General features: G+C 34.9%; 1 protein-coding gene across 3 annotated transcripts in view; it reads right to left on the reverse strand.

The window, feature by feature from the left end:
• The window catches only part of PARPBP (PARP1 binding protein), a 43,756-nt gene that overhangs the window by 19,604 nt on the left and 2,859 nt on the right, over positions 1 to 21,293 (reverse strand). For 2 of the 3 annotated variants that reach the window (XM_023749861.1, XM_014451523.2), the window contains exons 4-7: positions 13,963 to 14,196; positions 13,248 to 13,355; positions 7,800 to 7,970; positions 6,595 to 6,749 (exon numbers count right to left, since the gene is read on the reverse strand). In XM_023749861.1, the coding sequence (XP_023605629.1) occupies positions 6,595 to 6,749; positions 7,800 to 7,970; positions 13,248 to 13,355; positions 13,963 to 14,196 (668 nt within the window). Of the gene's footprint in view, positions 1 to 6,594; positions 6,750 to 7,799; positions 7,971 to 13,247; positions 13,356 to 13,947; positions 14,197 to 21,293 lie in introns of those variants that run through there. The other variant, XM_023749862.1, reaches the window with a different exon arrangement.

The raw sequence follows: 21,293 nt of genomic DNA on the forward strand, positions 1-21,293 counted from the left end.
GGCTAGGAAGGAGGTGGTGGGGAAGGAGAATGGTGGGGAAGGAGACTGACCTGGAACACGTAATATTGCACTATAGTATGAGAAGAGTGATTACATGAAATAAAGCAAACCAGAGACTCAACCAACTACGGCCCACAGGTAAGGTTTTATAAAACCTCCTGAATCCAGGTTTCTTTATACTAAGCCTGAACCTGAGTAAATTTGGGTTGCAGTTCCTGCTCTAGATAACAGACCTAAAACCAATGTGGGAAACGTATAGAGGGAAGGATTTGGGTCCATTACAAGAAAGAAATTATCGGTGTCAACAACAGAAGGGGGCTTTTTTTGAGGTCAGGAGATCTCCATCCCGGGTGGACAGGCTGCACTGTGCCAGTTGAGAAGGGGGTGTGGTCTGAGTGTGGAGTCAGACTACCTGAGCACAAATCGCAGCTCCCTCACTTTCTATCTTGAGTAAGCTGTTTAATCTCTCCGTGAAGTTTATAGTGCCAGAAAGGAAATTAGGAATTAAAGTTTTCATCCTCACTGCCTCATTGCCAGACTTTATGTTTTAGGAACAAGCCAGGTTCCGTAACGATCATTGGAAATATAATTGTTCACATTTAAATAGATGGTCCAAGTAGAAAAGGGTAGTTAGGAAAAAACTGCAGAGACTTAATATGCAATAGTACATTAGACCAGTGTCTCCCAAATTTGCCTGATCATCTAAAGCAGCGGTTCTCAACCTGTGGGTCGCGACCCCTTTGGGAGTCAAACAACACTTTCACAGGGGTTGCCTAAATACATCCTGCATATCAGATATTTACATTACAATTCATAGCAGTAGCAAAATTACAGATATGAAGTAGCAACGAAAATAATTTTATGGTTGGGGGTCACCACAACATGAGGAACTGTATTAAAGGGTCTCGGCATTAGGAAGGTTGAGAACACTGATCTAAAGCAAACCAGAGACTGGACCAACTATGGCCAAAAACCTGAACTCAACTGTTTCTTTATACTAAGCCTGAACCTGAATAAATTTGGGTTGCAGTTCCCCCAAACCTCCAAGTACCACCCACTCTCCCCCCATCCAAAAAAAGGAAAAATATTCAGCATTAGTTTAAAAGATTAATTCCAGATCCTGGCCTATTGAATCACACTCTCCAGAGAAGGACTTAAATAGTTGCATTATTGTAAAAGTACCACAGGTGATTCTTATGACTAGACAAGCTTGGGAAACATTTTATGAAAAAATTAGCTCCTTGAGAAAGGAACCGTATTATTTTTTATCCTCGTCCAAAGATTTTTATTGATTTTAGAGCGAGGGGGTGGGGGAGAGAAGGAGAAATATCCATGTGAAAAGGAAACATCGATCCATGCCCTTGACCAGAATCGAACCTGGGACCCTTCAGTCTGCAGGCCGACGCTCTGTCCACTGAGCCAAACTGGCTAGGGCTCTTTGACGCTACTTTTTAACATTTTCTATTTGGTGATGGTGTAAGAAATAAAATATGAAAGATTGGTATTTGTTTAATAACCTTGTGCCCAGAAACACTGTGATAAACTCTACTATTAATTTTAATCATTTTTCTTCTGATTCTTGGAGTTTTCTACATATATAATCATATCATCAATTAGAGTTTTACTTGTTCCTTTTCAATTGTTTTATCTCATTTTTCTTGCCTTACTATAGTGAAATGGACACCTAATACTATGTTAAAAAAATTATGAGAGCAAGAACTCATTCTAAATCTTAAATATAATGCTAAAATATTTTACCATCAAGTAGGTTTTCACAGAAACCCTTTATCAGGTTAAAACCCTTAGTCTTAATTCATTTTACACTGAAGGGGTAGCCGTGAAGGATGGGTATGTCCTAAGATGCTCCTCACCTTGGGAAGTCCTTCGACTTTGTCTCTGTCCCGCAGACACTGGTGGCTATAAGAACAGACTCCAAATCCCAAATTCAGCAAATAGTCTCAAAATAAAAGCTGGCTTCCCTTTTTGACTTCCTTTCTGGCTTTCTTCCTTCCTCAAGTTTTTGTCTGCATTTTCATTGAAATTGCCTGCTCATCAATGTATTTTGAGAAGCATTTAAAAAATATGTTATCCAGCATTATTAATTACTGTGAAAGGAAGGGTCAATCAGCCGACCTAGTCTGCCATACAACCGTAATCAGTAGACTCTAGGAATTATTTTAAGCATGTAGGCACTTTCTTTTTCAGCTAATTTTTTCTTAATTTTCAATTAAAAGCACAGACATAACTGGATGAAATATAGCCAAAATGAATACACAATTAACATTATGTGCTTTTTCTGGGAATTAATCTCTAATGGAAACGTTTTGGAAAAGATTCAAAAGGGTAATAAAATATAAACGATTGTCTTAGTCAATTATAAGAACAACAACAAAAAAACACCACACCAAAAAACAAAGCTTAGGTAAAGTCACCTTTGCCTCCCTTTTCTCATTCTTTTCACAAGAACAAATATGCTAAATTTTAAAAATAATATAATTCACTGATTGTATTTTATTTAGAAAAAAATATATATATATTTTAGACCTGTATCTAAGATACTTGTCAAAGTCAATATTTTGACCCCAGGCAAAATACACCAAGCACCAGTGTCATGCCTAGTCTGTTGCTATGCATTCACTATGCACTAGCCAACCATTAACTCTTCAAATATCTGCTCAACAACACAGAGGCTTATTATTTCAAACACTTACTTCTAAAGCTTAGAAACTCCTGAAGTTTTAACTCAAATGACATCAGGACAATTGTGTTAGGCACTAGAAATACAAAATGAATAAAACCTTTCTCTTTAAAAGGTCAAAATTGATTATACGATAGGAGATACTAAAGGAATAGAGAAAGTTTGAGTGAGAAGGGCAGAGAACAAGGAAGTATTCAGGAAGGCTTCCCAGAAGACACATTATGACTATGCTGGATAAACATTAATAGAATTTAGGTGAGAAAGGTAAACTGTAGCTCCTGACTATTAAATGCATCACATCAAAGCCCTGGAGCAGAAAGAGAAAAAAAATGAAGCTAGTGAAGAAAAACACATTAAACCCCAAGCTTGTATCAAAACATAGTGACTGAAGGAGAGCAATAAGCAATAATAAAGACAAATGATTGGTAGGCAATACTTTAATGTAATTGCCAACTCTCTACCATAAAGAGTGATTGATTGGCTTTTCCTCACCATCTTCATGAATTTGGTAACTATTTACTAAAATAAATTATATCTCCAGCCCTGGCCAGGTGGCTTGGTTGGTTGAAGCATCATCCCATACACCACAAGGTTGAGGGTTGGATTCCCAGTCAGGGCATATACCTAGGTTGGAGGGGTTTTATCCAATCAGTGTTTCTCTCACATAGATGTTTCTCTCTTTCTTCCTTCCTCTCTCTCCAAAATCAATAAATACATATCCTCGGGTGAGATTTTTAAAAAATCTATAACAATCCTATATAATAAAAAGCTAATATGCAAATCGACCGAACGGCGGAATGACCGGTCACTATGACACGCACTGACCACCAGGGGGCAGATGCTCAACGCAGGAGCTGACCCCTGGTGGTCAGTGTGCTTCCACAGGGGGAGCGCCACACAGTTAGAAGCCAGGATCATGGCTGGTGAGCACAACAGCGGTGGTGGGAGCCTCTCCCACCTCCGTGACAGAGCTAAGGGGAGCGGGCCTAAGCCATCAGTCAGACATCCCCCCCGAAGGCTCCCGGACTGCAAGAGGGCACAGGCCGGGCTGAGGGGACGCCCCCTCCCCTGCCCCGAGTGCACTAATTTCATGCACCGGGCCTCTAGTTAAATATAATTAAAGGTGCTACATAAAATGTATCAAAATGCTTCCAAAATATATTTAAATGAAATTCTGAACTGGAAAATTTAAACCAGATTTAATATTCTATAAATGCATAACATTTAGTCCAATATATATAACTCAGATGTGCCATTGAAGATTTTTTGTGTGATAAACTTGAAATACAGAGTTTTAAACATCTGAACAACTATTTTAAACATTTGAACTATGAAACCTGAAACCTCTTTTTTTCAGGTGAAAGTACAGTATGCATTTTATGGTGGCACCTACTGGCAAAGGGCAGAAATGCAGCCAAACTATAGCCAAGATGGCCAAATGAAAATCTGGCAGTGGGGAGATAAGTGTGAGAATGGATTCTTGGATTTCTTCCCTGTCAGCCTATTTATTCCCCATCATGTTTTGGACTCAAAGATTATTGTGATTCCCTATCACCACCACCCTATTATAAGACAAGTAGTACAAACTTATCCTCAGTTACAAGAATTAAATACATTTTTATCTCTAAGTTTTAACATTGAGACACAGAGTGATATGCAGGCAGGAGTTAAAGTGCATAGAATTTATATACCATACTGAGGTTTCTGGAGTTTTATCCTCATTTGCAATCTTTAAAGGGTTTTAATCGTGGAAGTAGCATTTGCTGTTTCAGAAAGATCTTTGGCAGCAGTGAGGACACCAGGATAGGGCAACTCAAGATTGGAGGTAGAATGAACAAGTCAGAAATAAGGGAAAAAATCCAGGCAAGAAAGAATGAAAATCTGAAAACGGGCAGTATAAACAATGTAATTAAGGTAGTAGCTACAGAAAGAACATAAAAAAAATGTTAATTAAGAAGCATTGATGGATCTTGGTGACTGAAGGGATAGAGAAAGGAGAAAAAAAGTTTAAGACAAGTTTCAGGTTTCTGCTTGGGTGACGGGAGGGAGAGAGGCTTCATCAAGTCAGGAGAAGCAGGTGTTCAAGGAAAGATGATTTAATCTGGAACATGTTAAATTTGACTTGCCTTTGAGGTAACAAACCCATATATAAATAAAGATATATCTTTGAATTTCAGGAAAGAGGTTTGAATTTCACTGAAATATAGACTTAGAATGGGGAAAAGAGAGAAAATGATCCAATTTGAGGACTCAAAAGACCAAAGATTACGATAACTTGAAGGATGAAGGAAGAGAAGTGTGTGTGTGTGTGTGTGTGTGTGTGTGTGTGTGTGTGTGTCTGGTGGGAAGGAGTGCTGGGAAGTTGGTGAGTGGGTTGCAAATTCTTATCCTCCAGGATAGGAAGTTAATACATAACGTCTAAACTGAAAAATCAAAAATAGCTGCATTAAAATGTCATTTAAATTAGTAAATATAAAACAGACACACACACACAAAAATTGGATGTTTACAAGTCTGTATTATCTGACTTTACCATAATATACATATATTGCTTTGCTTAAAATAAAATATTTTTTAAAATTATCTGCTAACTCAGAAGAAATGATCAGCCACACATTATCTGGGAGTTCAGATGATGTCACTGATATTGACTGCAAGTCATATCAAAAGCCTCTTCTAAATTTACTTCCTTGTAATGGATAGCCATATAAAAAGAGAAAAGGATGCAATTCAGAATAAAATCATAAAAAAACAATTCTTCCCAGAATCTTGAATTGGAAAGAAGTTTCCTGGAATAAGATACAGTGTTAAGGGAATGGTTCCAGAGTCAGACCTGGCTAAGTTCAGATCCCAGTTCGGCTAATTGATAATGTAATTAGGGTAAATTACTTAATCCCAGTGTTTCAGTTTTGTCCTCTCTAAATTGGGTACCTATATGGTATCTACCATGGAAAGTTGTTGTAGTAATCAAATGATAATCCCCATAAAGAGCTCAGTACAATGTCTAACACATAATCAATATTCAATAAATACCAGCTATTTTATTAGTACTATGCAATGGCATAACAACTAAATTGACAGTGAAGTACCACAATTGCTAGCATAAACAATTCACCTCTGCCTCACCCAAATTAATCTAAAAATTACACACTATCCAATACATCTATAAATGAATCTTAAAGATTATAAACATAATCTCTCATTTCCAATATCACAAAAACAGAAATTTCAGATGAATCAAAAACTTATGCAAAAAAAAAACTAACAGAAAATAGAATAGATAATTCATATCTCTTCATGAATTTTCTTATTCATTCTTGATATGGGATTCCTTTATTGCTAAATTAAAAGTTGAGCCTGGCTGGCGTGGCTCAGTGGTTGAGCATCGATCTATGAACATGGTTGGATTCCAAGTCAGGGCACATGCCCAGGTTGTGAGCTCAATCCTCAGTGGGGGGCGTGCAGGAGGCAGCCAATCAATGATTCTCTCTCATCATTGATGTTTCTATCTCTCTCCCTCTCCCTTCCTTCTCTGAAATCAATAAAAAAAAATTTTTTTAAAGAAATTTTGAAAAGAATTATCTATTAGGTTTTTTCCCAGGCCTCAAAAATCTGTTTCTTTCAGATAAAGACAAATGGTAAACACTCTTCTCTAAACAAATTTAATTTAAACATGTCTTTTGACTTTGGCAAAAATTTTGTAATCATAGAGAAACAAATTTTAGCGAGAAAGGTCACATGATTATATTTTATTCATCTAGATATTTATTCTCCTCCCTACTGTTTGGTCTGATGATTGACCATTTCAATAGCTCTTATATTTCTACCTCTGATTCTATGAAGTTTTAAAGATAGAGTAATAACACACATTAGTAATTTATAAAAAAAATCATTACCTTGGGTTTGCTATTTCTCCAAGAATCTCATCTAATTTGTCAATGAAATTAATAAAACTAGACAATCCTTTCACATGTGTCCTTAAAGGATCAGAAGGTGATGGTGCATATCCTTTCCCTCCAAGCTCCATTGTTCTAATAAATGATGTGGCCACCTATGAATTAAGACAAGTGATTGTTATGTTTAATGATTAATAAGTTAAAACAGCAATTTACTTTATGAAGCTGGGTATATTTACATGATTCTGGTTATACAAGTGAAGCGCTTTTGTGACTCATACCACACAGTGATTCAGAAGCAAGTAATCAAAGAAACAGGTGCCATGCAGAATTCATGCCAGCAAAGGTTAGGGGACAAATTAAGTATGTTAATAAGAGTATATCATTGATTATAAATAATTGGTTTATGAATATGTTGTTATATAGGCTGACTACTGGCTACTGGAATTGTTGCACAGGACAAAGGCGTTTTCAGTGTCCACTATGTTGATTGGGCAATTAATTCAACTCTTTCAAGCTATAACTTCTGGATATGCAAAATAAAGATTTAGACTAGATAATCACTAAGTCCTATCTAGTTTCATATCCTAGGATTATTTGATCATGAGTAGTTCAAAAGGCCTTGCCTTTACAATGATAAATATACACATATGATGACTAAACATAAAAGCATCCCTGACAAAACAATATTCTAAAGCAGTATTTTCCAGAGTGTTCCCTTAGAAAGACAAATTCTATGAAATTTCAATAATCTGAGTAAAAGTCCAACAGTAAAATAACTTAGAAAACAACAAATTAAATAACAAGGTTAACTGAAAATTTCTTTATGGCGGGACTTCCCAAAGGTTTTTAAATACAAACATGAATTTATGTATATCCAATAAAAGACATATACTATTTCCAAACGGTTTGCTCTTGGAAACGTTAATTCAAAAAGCATGTAACAGGGACATTCTGCCTTTGGCTAGCACTCTAAAGAATACATGTAGGAAAACACCGTCTAGAGAAAATCTCCTTGCCAAATTGGAAAGATATGACAAAAACATAAAAACACTATGGATTTTCAAAAACACCTCAAGGTAGGACATAAAGTAACAATTTAAAAGTTATTTTATCACAGTTACAAGAATTCTACATCAAGGTACACGATCCACTGTTCAAAGAGTCTTTATTTTAAAAATCCTGAAAATGGAACATATCCATACCAAAAAGATAGACATCTGTTTCTCTCGAGCAGCATGTTTCAAATCAGTGAAGGCTTCTCTTCCAAGTCCTCTATCAGGAATATTGAGAATATGAGCCAGAGCCAGGTCATTCTTTGAATTCACTAGCAGATTCAAATATGAGTAGATAATTTTCTTTGCCAGTAACTTCGCCTACACAATAAAATAGTATTTTCTTTATTGAAGTTGTTCTAAATCCATAAATTTTTTATATGTAGTAAAAATACTTACGATCATTCAATGACAATATCTCACTCAGATCTTTGGGAAAAAGAATTGTCAAATAAACTGAAAGTTTGGGTTGGACAATTAATATATCTTTGCTCATAAAAACAACTTGCTGCAATGAAAAGCTGTGAGTAAATACCAACTATCATAATTATTGGAAAATGGGTGTTAGAAAATGGTATGTAAGATACAGCCCCAAAATCTGCATTTCTGATGAGACCTGATCTCATTCCCCCACATATATTTGCCACTATACAATAGCCAATAATGAAGCCTCCTGTAGCCTAGGCCGTGGTCGGCAAACTGCGGCTCGCGAGCCACATGCGGCTCTTTGGCCCCTTGAGTGTGGCTCTTCCTAAGCCTTAGGAATACCCTAATTAAGTTAATAACAATGTACCTACCTATATAGTTTAAGTTTAAAAACTTTGGTTCTCTAAAGAAATTTCAATCGTTGTACTGTTGATATGTGGCTCTGTTGACTAATGAGTTTGCCGACCACTGGTAGGGCATGCATCAACTGGCACTATTTGGTTCTATGTCCTTTTCAGGGCTAGATATAAGGGCTAAAATTATATGGTTAAACTTTTGGAGAATTATTAAGATATTGATTTATACAATACCAAATAAGTATTAAAATGAAAAGATTCAACCAAATGATAAGCAAATAATAACGAATAGTTGATGTCGATGTAAACTGGCCAAAACAAAGCTATAGAGTCTAGTACATTCAAGCACAAGATGCATTATTTTTGAGAGCACTTGATATGGGCATCATTTCTTTCATATTTCTTCACAGTCAAATGATAAAACAAGGCATAAAGAGAGTTAAAGAGGTAGCAATAAAAAATTACAAATTGTTAGGAAGTCTCTTAGATAATTATTACGGACGTCTCAAGTTCATACGCATCTTAAAAGTACTTTTAAAAATAGCACCCTTTTGAATTATTTAAATTTCATGTGAAAAACAATTCTTGAAACATGGGAGGCAGTCAGAGTCAATTTTTTAAAAACCTCATCAGACAGGATAAGATTACTTTAAATATGGACTTAAAATATAATTTAAGCAAAACTGATTTTTAAAAAATAAGGCTATTAACTCTATAAAACTTTTTTCTTAAATATTAAAGATACAGCACATTTATTACCTTTGAAGAGACACTCCCTAATTTCCCAAGATAAAGTAACCAGCCATTCACATATTCCCTTACCACCCTGTTATAATTCTGCATATTAGTCAATTATATAATTCTCTGCAAGATCTTAATACTTTCTGACACTTTATTTTCTTAATATTTCTACTACTTTATGAGGTCCATGAGAGCAAATGATGTATCCTTAAGGTACAAAAGAATGATTGGCATTATATTAGGAAATCAATGCATTTTTGTTAATAGGTTCTTAGTAAGTTTTTGTTCAATGATGAAAGAGAAATTATTACATGTATTTGGCCCTTTTAGATAATTCAAAATTGAAACTATGGATAAAAACTTCTGTGGAATCAAATAAGTGTTCATATGTTTTTATTGCATCGCCTTAAAAAGAAAAGTTCTTTGTAAGTACAATTAAATTAAGATCATCTTTAAGATCTGTCATAAAGTTTTATAAACTAAGGCATAACAGTTTTCTGCTTATATTTCAAAGGGCCTTTTATCTTTACTTTCATAGAAAATCACAACACTTCATGTGAATCTATAATACAGAAATTTCTATTTTAACTTCACAGTGCAACAGTGTGTCTAAAATATATATCTTCTTTATCCCTTTGACATTGGAAAGAGGAACACAATTTGGCAAAAATCAAGGCAGAGAAAACAGTGATATTCACATTGTAGTCAGAAACTTTTTTACTTTTCCCACATTTAATTTTGTAAAACTACAATTTAGTTTCACTGTGCTTCTACTGTGCCAAAATAATGAGGATTTACCAATATGTATATATCTAGTCCTCACTGGGTACAAATCCAGGTCTTAGATTGGCACATCTACAGCTTGTTCTTTAAGTCTAGCAAATTTTGTCCTTCTGATGCTAGGCAAACATCAGGAGGAAACATCTTGGCGTCCTCACAGTTAGAGTATTTCTTTTAACTCACAGATGTAATTAGAAATCTGTCCCTACCATTATGGTCAGATAACATGGCAGTTATGGTTTCCCTACTCTTGTATTTGCAAGTGGGTTTTAAAGAGGCTCTCTGGAAAAGCACTCCACATAAATACAGCTATGATGTCCAGGAGCAAGGGCCTAAATTGAAAAAATCCACAAGATTGAAGCTTTTACCAAGACACTGAAAATAAAGATAAACTGATTCAATCCATACCACAAAGTATTTTTGCAATGTTTGTTTAGAAGTTGAACAATTTTAAGCTTTCAGAAAATTCCAAGTTCCTTTTCCCATCCCTTAATTATTACTGAAGTGCAGATATTCAATCTCAATTTGAAGTCAGTTTTTCTAAATTAAGAAGATTAACATTTATACAGGTATTTTTTACTTTCTTCGCCAACATATCACATTTAATGACACACAAAAAATGTGGACTTAAGCTAATATACTGGTAAAAATGTTTAATTGATTACTTTTTGGGGGGCCTTTATTGTATTTTTCCCTCATTACTTCATAATTTCTAAAGCAATAGTTTAGTACCATAAGGAAAATAAAATGAAGTAAAATAAAAGAATGAAACAAAAACATTGTTTCTCAAATTCATTCCATTCATCTATTCGAGGACTCGTGTGTGGTATTAGTAAGCATATTTGGTGATAAAAATAAATCTTTGCAAGACTGAAGCCCAAAACGTTACTTTGGAATTTTAAAAGAAATATATTGCCTTCCAAAAATACTTTGTAAAAAGAAAAATTAGAAGTCTGCAAGGAACAGAAAAATGGCTTAGAGGATGGCTGCTACTTTAATAGTCTTCATAAAATCTAATCCATCAGCTAACTAGCAGATAAAATTCTCCTGAAAAATACAAGCCAAGGAGACAAAAAATATAAAGTAGAGGATTAATACAGGGTAACTATCATGCTTTTTAAATGAGGAAACTATATGCTTATAACAAAGATCCATTGGTTTCTATAAACTAAGAGCCTTTTTCATGGGTATACCTTTAAGATAATGTTTTATATCTGTAAACCAAAACTCCTAGCTTAGGTCATTTTACATGTACAAATTAATTCATTCCTTTTAATTAAAAGGCACAATAACAATTATTGTTTCCGCCCTGTAGAACTTGTAAGATAGATCAAAAAGAACACGTCTGTAATGATTTACCCTCTTGATGTATGAATGTACTCCATAAGTACCACTGAGAAAAAAACCAGGTAATTTAGTAAGTGTTTTGTCACGATTTAGAGCAGGAGAAAAAAACAAGCAGGATGTAAGTGAAACATTAATGTCAAGCAAGAGAAAATAGTTATAAATCACTAAAAGGAATCACAACTCTTAGCAGAAAACATTCAAAGGTGGACTTGGGATATTTTCTTGTACCAAAAAGGGTAAGTGCTCAAGAGTTTAAAAGAGCATGTAAAAAAATACAGAAGGCAGCTTGAAGGGGATCTCTCTACTTTTGCATCAAAGATTAATGACTCTAATTAATTTTAACTCCAAATAAATAAAATTCCATGAGTCCTTAGAATATATACACAAATAAAAAAGGAGGAAGATACATAGAAAAAATATCTAATTTGCCTCCTATACTACCTGTAACTATTACACCAACTCTTAAACTGGTAATTAAAGAGAAAGAATTAAGTAGTGACCCTGCCATTTTTAGGGAACTGAACTTCAACCCAGTTGATAAGATAAAGTTCTTTATTGAGAAATGGCAGCTAATTAATGTAAAGACATGCTAGTGTAAGAAACTCACCATTCTATAAATTCTAAAGAAATAATTGACTTAGACAAGACTGGACAATTCAAGACAACTGGAGTTTGCGTCTCCTAATATGATACAAAATGAAATATTCAGCATCAGTTATAAAGTATTTGTTAAGAAATGTTAAACCTCAATCTAAGAAAGCTTTTAGGTGTAACTTCCAGTTTATTGGAAATAGAGAAACAAGTAAAATAATACCAATAGGAGTTAATCAGATAAATAAGAAGTAAAAAAAAAAGACTGGGGGAATTCTTCTAGGTTAAGAGTATAAAGAAACATAAAACCCACTTAGGGGACAAATAGAAAAATGAGAATAGAGAAGATAGCATATTATATCAAGGAATACTTAAGTTTTCTTACATATGATAATAATATTGTGGTTATCCCCTTATTTTCAGGAAATAATATGCTGAAAACATTTAGGTACTAAGTATGAGGATATCAGCAACTTACCTTTCATACAGTTAAGTTGGGCCAAGGTAACAGGTTTAATTATATTAAACCAAACCTGTACTTTGCACTACTTTCCTGTGATGTGTTTGCATAACAAACCCTGCTATCAGAACTCATGATGCATCAGTTATTCTACTGCAAAGGGTGCAGAACAGATTTTCCCAAGAAGCAACAATACTGTTTCCGAACAAAACAGTAATGTGAAGTTTACCAAATACAGTCAGCTCTCAGTGGCCACAGGTTCCACATCTGTGGATTCAACCAACCACAGATGGAAAATAGTTGAAATTTTTAAAAGGTTATATTGTTGCTGACATATACTATGAGGCCTATGATGACTGCATCTGCACTGAATGTATTCGGATTTTTTTCTTGTCTTTCTTCCCTAAACAACACAGTATAACAACTATTTACATAGCATTTACATTGTATTGGGGATTAAAAGTAATCTGGAGATGACTTAAAGTATATAGGAGAATGTGTGTGGGTTATCTGCAAATACTACATACATTATTTTATATAAGAGACTTAAGCATCTGTGGATTTTGGTGTCCAAGGGGAGTCCTGGAACCAATCCCCCACAGTGACCAAGAGACACCATATAAAGATTCAAAGAAATCTGGCAATCTGGATCTTCAACCATTTTTCTGATACTTAGAGTGATACCTATTTTTGTACAGTGCCTGTTACATTGGCCCAAAACCATGAAATAACTTATTGTTATGATCTCACCAGTCTTCAATGTATTACTCTTTGCGAACAGTACTATGTAAACAAAATAAAACTTTAAAAAAAAAATAGTAACTGTATGTATAGTCAAATTCATAGTGATTTGAAGGGATCATATCCTGCTTTAATTTACTCACAATTTATCAGTACCTTTTCATTATCCTGTTTGTGTTTACTCATTGGTGATGTCGGTACAGAAAGACCAGTTTCATCATCTACTGTGGACTGTCTGCCACACAGAAAATCCCGTAGTTGACTCTGTAGGAAATACAGGACATTACTAATAAAATGATATGCCAACTATAAAAAAAATTTCACACCTAGGACTACCCAGTGTCACTGATGTTCTAGTATACAACATTTTACCTAACCTTTGTTGGCAGTCAACAATATGTAGACATGGAATTACACTTCCGAACAAAAGGCTTCCATTACTTTCCAGTTTAGAGTTAAAAGATGACCTTGGAAATTTGATCTTAGTCTTTTATTTTTTATGGAAAAAAATTAAAAAGAAAGAAAAGTCTTGTTTCTCTCTTTCCCTTTCTTTCTCTCTCTCAAATCAATCAATCAATCAAAAGAAATCATGCATTTGGGACTGATTTCTTTATTAAAATTTTTCTCTGTAATAAGAAGCTATTCTTACATTTAAACCAAATGATAATAACCCAAGTTCAACAAAGTTTACCACCAAAACCTTTTTTCCAAGTAATGACTAGCTAACTTTCAGGTAGCAAAAGTCTCCATTTTTAACATGATCCAAAAAGCAAAAGCATTATCAAGTTACTATAAATGCTAATACCAGAATTAAAATAAACCTTGTCAAATTTTAATTTGATTAGTCTAGAATTGCTTAAAAAATACTTACAGGAGATATGTTGGCATTATTTTCACCATTAGAAGTCAAAGCACTACATTTTTTATAAACATCAATCAGATCTAACATATTACTATTTTTTAAGAAATTATCGTAAGTCCTCCTAATGTCCTCATAATGGTCAATCACTTCCATATTTTCAACTGGTAAGTTCAATTTCTCCTGTAGTAAGCGTTTCCAGGTCAGTAAGACATCGCTGAGAGAAACTGTAAATTCTCCACTGTGCTGAAAAAGATAATGTCAAAAATAAAAAGATAAAGTCGGTTGAATTTTGTATTAAATTCTTGTGAAATTGAAGAGAACATCCAAGTTGACTTATGAAATCATTTTAAAACCAGATATTAAAAAAGGATTTTTATGACTTTATAAAATATGAACTATGGGAAATTATCACATGACAAAACTGGCAAATATAAAGACATTTTCTATTACCTGAACTTCACTAAATTTCTACTCAAAGTGGGGCGATAGGAGGGCAGTGAACTGTAGCTAAGTACTATTGATTAGGGAAATATTCGATTCTGTTAATATTTGTTCCTATTCATTCTTTTAGCTAATATATTTTTAATCTCTTATTTAAAAACTATCAATGTCATAGTGAATTCCCACATACCACATATACCACACACTATTCCAAGAGTTAATCTTAAAATATGATCAGAAAAATTAAATTTTTAAAAACTGTGTTTCATTTCATTATTCTTGTAGAGAAAACAAAACACCAGTGCTAAAACTTTGGGTCAAAGGAGGATTTTTATTCTTCCCTATTCAGGGACACACTAAACTATAGGCAAATGAGTCAGGTTTCTTTCTCTAAGCTGTCAGATGTTACTTATTAAGCAAAATTGTTCAAAATTGGGCATATTGAAGGTTTTTTTTTTCAATTGATTACATTCTGCTCCCACTTTATACCCCCAGTATTAATAAAGGTGTCCTCCACAAAATACCAACTCCAATTCAGTAAAAAAATTCTAACTGCTCCTCTTCAATGCTTCATGAATAAGAAATATTTATAAGCATCCCTATGTGGTTTTGTGAAATGTATCAATGTTGCTGTCTTCTACAGTTAAGCTCCATTAATATATTAGTAGTTTCTGCTAACAACTAGATCTTTCCATTAATTGCATGTTAAGATGGGTGGATATTTAAATAGAACTATAATTTACTGGAACTAAATTATAACATCATATTTAGCCAATGAAGAATAACAGAAAGAAATCAAATAGAATCATATGATGTAGTACTATGTCTAAATATCTGACTCTTTCAAATATCTATCTTTATATGTTTTATAAAGATCAGTCACATTTTCCAATTACTATCCAAATTTAAGACAAAGTGTACAACCTGCCTTAAAATAATTAACTGTCTACTCATCCATATGAAAGCAATTAAGAAAATCATCCTTACTGTCCTTAGAGTAGGGACCTATTATATCATAGTTATGAAAATTAATTATATTTCATGAAATGAGTTCCATGAACAAACAAAAAGATCAACTCTCAAACCATAGATCCATAATCCAAACATTGAATCAAAAATTGTATACTTTACTCCCCAACCCTACAAAGGTTATATATTATTAAATCTCCAAATGGTATTTAAGTTAAATAAATCCATTTAGTTAGTTTAAAACTAAATTGTTTTATCTTAAAAATTCTTAAAACTATTTTGGCATAACGTCCTTCATGGTAAAAATAAATTAAGTTTTTGCTTTAATGTAAATATGTAATTTATTCTCATTCTGTTGACTGTAACAAAAGGAAAACTATGCAAACTCTTGATCTTCTGAGAAAAGGCTCTGACTAGATTAAGTGTTTATACTGAGATTGTAAAAACATTTTAAATCCAAATAAAATTGCACTCCAGATATCAGTTTTCAGGATCAGGTGCCCACCATGACAGGATATTCTATTTTTCAAACGAGTAACAACTGATTGAGAGAGAGTCTGTGGTCAAATCAGAAAATGTTTTGCTAGGAAAACATGCCAACTGGCTACTATTTGAAGGAAGTTCAAAATGTTCAATGCTTTGATGGACAACCAAAGGATTATATTTCACAAGAATAAAACGAGAAAAAGCAAGAGTTACACTTTTTCAGAGCACTTGTACTTTGTATATTTTATCAAAGTTATTTATTATTCAAAATTTTAAATAAATTTCACATTTTAAACTAGCTGGAATTTTTATTATCTAAAGAGTAAAGATAGCAGGTCTACTTAAGAGCATTAATTGGTGCCCAGCTGGCATGGTGGCTCAGTGGTTGAACATTGACCTATGAAAGAGGAGGTCATGGTTCGATTCCTGGTCAGGGCACGTGTGCAGGTTGCAGACTTGATCCCCAGTGGGGGGCACACAGTAGGCAGCCAATCAGTGATTCTCTCTCATCATTTATGTTTCTATCTCTCCCTCCCACTCCCTTCCTTGCTGTGTGAACTTGGGCAAGATACCGAAATCCCTCTGAGTCAATTTCCTTGGTTATAAAATGAGATTGTACAGATTAAATAACACCTTATAAATGGTAGGTAATCAAAAATGGCAGTCGCCCTTCTCTTTTTATCAAGTAAAATAACTGTCAGTTTGTTTGCTGGGGGAGGAGTGGTAGATAATTATAATTCAACTAGAGGCCCAGTGCACAAAATTTGTGCACTTGGGGGGGGGATGGTGTCCCACAGACCAGCCTGCGCCCTCTTGCAGTCCGGAAGCCCTTGGGGAGTGGGCCTAAGCCAGCAGTAGGACATCCTTAGCACTGCTGCAGAGGCAGGAGAGCTCCCACCACTGCCACTGAGCTCACCAGCTGTGAGCCTGGCTTCTGGCTGAGCAGCGCTCCCCCTGTGGGAGCACACTGACCACCAGGGGGCAGCTCCTGCGTTGAGTGTCTGCCTCTTAGTAGTCAGTGCATATCATAGCAACTGGTCAACCAGTTGACTGTCTAGCCCCTGGTGGTCAGTGCATGTCATAGCAACTGGTCGACCACTCGACTATCTGCCCCCTGGTGGTCAGTGCAGGTCATAGAGAGCAGTTGAACGGCCTTAGCATATCATTAGCATATTACTATGCTATTGATTGGTTGAACGGACAACCGGATGACTGGACACTTATTATATAGGATTTTAAATTCTGTTTCTTCTTGTTATGTCTCTGTTAGGTCATTTTCAAATCTGTCCGTCAACCACAGGTGCTGTGGTGGCTTTCCACGAGGTTATAAGTTAATATCTTTGTCTGTTTCATTCAATAGAACACTTGTAATGTTCTTAAGCTTTTTTAAGGTGAAAAACAGCCTTTATAATGTAATTGCATGACAGCGTCAAACTATGAGGCCAATTCCAAAGACAGTAAAGGCTAAAATATTATTTGCAACATAATGAAGTTATATATATTTGTCACATAATGAAGTCAATAGTGAATGAATCTAAAACAGGTAAATCATTAGCAGTATAAAACTACTAGAGAGGTATTACATGATTTAAGCTAAAAAAATCTTGCTCCTCTAAAAACATGTCAAAAACCTAACACTCAAAGATTATTTTAATATACCTTTTCTTTTTCCCCACTAAAGCCGTTAAGAAAACAAACATGCCAATAGACAGACTAACAATTCTGCTAGGTATTCAAAAGTTTTACTGCAGTCAAATTCAGTTATAAGGATTATACTTTAGGGACTCAAGCTTCAGAGAATTAAAAACCATAAGTAGACCACAAACACCAGGTGAAAAATAGTTGAAGGATATATACAACCAACTCCACCCTGTTATTACTGTATGCTACTTATGAATGCACCTGCAGGCATAGGTGTGTGTTGTTTCATTCTGGGTGCCTTGGAAGTCTGAGCACAGTGAGGAATGCCTACGCTAAGTCTGTACATAGAGAGTTAAGTTAAACAGAACTGCAACCACCATCTCCACACGTATGCACACCTACACAATCTGTGAAAAACTCAGTTGCAATTCACCACTCACCCTTTTCCCACCCAGAGTCTGAACTTTCACAGGTAATAAAGTGAATTAGCAAGTAGAACATTAGCAAGTAGGAAAAAAACCCGAGTGAATGCTACACAGACAAGTCCTGAAGAAAGACTGACTTGGATTGGATATATGTCCAAATTTTTACAATGAGAACTAAAATTTTTTCAGGCTGCATTTTATTTAACTTGTTGATATATCTATTTCTCATTTATACACAAACAAACAAACAATAGGAGGTGATTTGAACATGCTCTGTATGCTCTGTTTGATTCCAGAACAACAGTTCTCAATCACTAAATAGCAATTCCTAATAATTGTCTCAATTTCTCTCTCTCCTCATTTCCCAGTGTATGGTCACCAAGGTTTAACCGTCAGCTAGCCCATTCCATGTACACAATATCCTCAGAATCTATTATCCACCTTAAAACAACTTCTTCAGATTATAAAAGAAGGACAATGCAAATCAAAACAACAATGAGATACCATCTCACACCTGTCAGAATGACTATCATCAACAAACGACAAGTGCTGGCCAGGATACGGAGAAAAAGGAACCCTCGTGCACTGCTGGTGGGAATGCAGACTGGTGCAGCCATTGTGGAAAACAGTGTGGAGTTTCCTCAAAAAATTAAAAATGGAACTCCCATTTGACCCAGTTATCCCACTTCTAGGAATATATCCCAAGAAATCAGAAACACCAATCAGAGAGGACATATGCACCCCTATGTTCATAGCAGCACAATTTATAATAGTTAAGATTTGGAAACAGCCTAAGTGCCCATCAGCAGATGAGTGGATTAAAAAACTGTGGTACATCTACACAATGGAATACTATGGTGCTATAAAAAAAAAAAAAAGAACTCTTACCATTCGCAACAACATGGATGGACATGAAGAGCATTATGCTAAGCGAAATAAGCCAGTTGGAGAAAGATAAATATCGTATGATCTCACTCATTTGTGGAATATAATCAATAACATAAACTGATGAACAAAAATAGATCCAGAGACAGAGAAGCATCGAACACACTGCCAAACTTCAGAGGGAAGGCGGGTGTGAGGGGGTAAGAGATCAACCAAAGGACTTGTATGCATGCATATGAGCATAACCAATGGACACAGACAGTAGGGCAGTGAGGGCATTAGCTGGGGGGTGAGGGTGGCCGGGGAGAAATCAATCGGGGGAAAAAGGAGACATATGTAATACTTTAAACAATAAAGAATTTTTTTAAAGGACTTTTTTAAAGAACTGCTCAAACAAGACTTAATATGGACTGCAATGGGAGCAATGAGACTCTACGATGACACTTAGGCATCTAGTTTCAGTGACTGAGTGAGCAATAATACAAACATTGAGACTAAGAATATGAATATTAAGGTAAGATGAGGGAGCAAACAATGTGGTTTCTTTTTAAAAACTGATGTGGAGACAGTAATGGGACATCAAGGTAAAATGTCCAATGAGTACTTGACCATACCAAAGCAAGACTTAGTAGAGAGGTCTAGCATAAGAATACTGCTGAAACAACTAAAGTGGGTAAAAATCAAGCACATTGGAAGATAGCAACAAAGTATAAAACAAAGAGTATCTAAAATACATGCAGAATTCTTTCAAAGAGTAAGAAAGTGATCAAAGCAATGCAACAGCAAAATAAGCAAAGGATATAAACACAGTTTAAGGAAAGGACATCTAAATGGTTAAATAAGCATTTTAAAGGAAGGAAGGAAGGAAGGAAGGAAGGAAGGAAGGAAGGAAGGAAGGAAGGAAGGGGGAAGGAATGAATCTGTGGAAGGGAGGAATAGAGGGAAGAAATTAACATTTATATAAACAGCTGCAATCGGCCTCCCTGTGGTTCCTTGAACATGCCAAGCATATTCCCACCTCAGGGCCCTTGCATCTGCTGTCCCCTTTGCCTGGTAGTCCCTTCCCGCCTAAATTCCCATGACTAACTCCTCCTTTCACTCAAATCTTGGCTCAAATGGCAACTTCTAAATGAGGCCTCTTTGAACACCCTATTTCAGATTGCAAGAACTCCTCCACCCCACACTCTATACACTCTTTACTTGAAACTCTGTTTTGTTCTTCTCTGTGGCACTTATTATGACTTAAAGCACTAAATATCTTATTTATTAGAATGTTCTCTCTCCTGACTAGACAATTATTTCCATAAGAGCAGGGATTTCCTTCAATATTATATTCCTAATGCTCAGAATAATGTCTAGCACATAGTAAAAACTCAGTATTTGTTGAAAGAATATCTAAATAAGATAGAATTTTGTCAAAAATATCTTATGTTCAAAATTTATCTTAAAGTACATTGCTTTAAACATGCAAAACTGCCAACTATTCATGCAGAGGAAAGACCACCTCTTATTTTAAGTTCATACAATTTCTAATTTTTAGGTGTTAAAATAGTCTTCCTTTTTCAAAATGATAGCTCTATTAATTATTTTTCCTTAATAGCCTTATTTGCCAACATGGGAAATGTTCAAATCTGTCAATGTCTAATTCTTTTGGAAAGTTTGCTGATTTCACATATCTAAAATTCTGGGAACTACTGACATACAGGATTAAAATAATTCATCAGAACATCATTCAACCATCTAGCCCAACAGACCCATGGAAATCAACTTCATCCTTCAAAAATCTTCTTCTCTAGTCAAGACAGTCTCCTTACCATCTTCATGACTTTGATTCCCTGTGGATGCTTCTTCTGAGCTTTCCCCTTACTTCATCCCTTCTTTAAAACCTTCCCATCCAAAGATTTCCACTGCTTTAAGTATATTATCTAAAATTCTTTACCACTCCAGCCTACATTCACTCATCTCTCATCTGAGCACCTCTAGCCCTCTAGGTAGAGCTCATGTTAAACAGTAGTTTGGCCCAAGCCAACTATGTAAAATCACTTCAGGGAGATTTTTTAAAAAGACAATTTTCAGGGTCTCGGTGCAGATTGAGAGAATAGAATTTCAAGACTGGGGCACAGGATTCAATATATTTCAAAAGTCCTCCCAAATGATTTTGATCCATAGCCTGGTCTAGGAACAATTAATCTATACTATAAAATCTTAAATTAATCATAAAATACTTTGGTTATATTTAAATAAACATTATCTATGTGTGCTTTCCAGATCTTTTTAGGGAAGGAAGTCTTATAAAATTAAAGTAATTTTAATCATAATAATCATAACAGTTGCAGGTTTAACTTAAAACTTCAAATTAAACATCAAATGTGTATGTCCTATGTTGAATTATACATATGAAGGCCTTAATTTTGAAACAAATAACTTAAAATCCAATAGTAATTTCTGACATAGGTATGCAGAGCCATTTGTGAAAAAAGTATATTGATATTA

Source organism: Myotis lucifugus, unplaced genomic scaffold (genome assembly GCF_000147115.1).
Source record: "Myotis lucifugus unplaced genomic scaffold, Myoluc2.0 scaffold_10, whole genome shotgun sequence".
NCBI classification, from domain to species: domain Eukaryota; kingdom Metazoa; phylum Chordata; class Mammalia; order Chiroptera; family Vespertilionidae; genus Myotis; species Myotis lucifugus.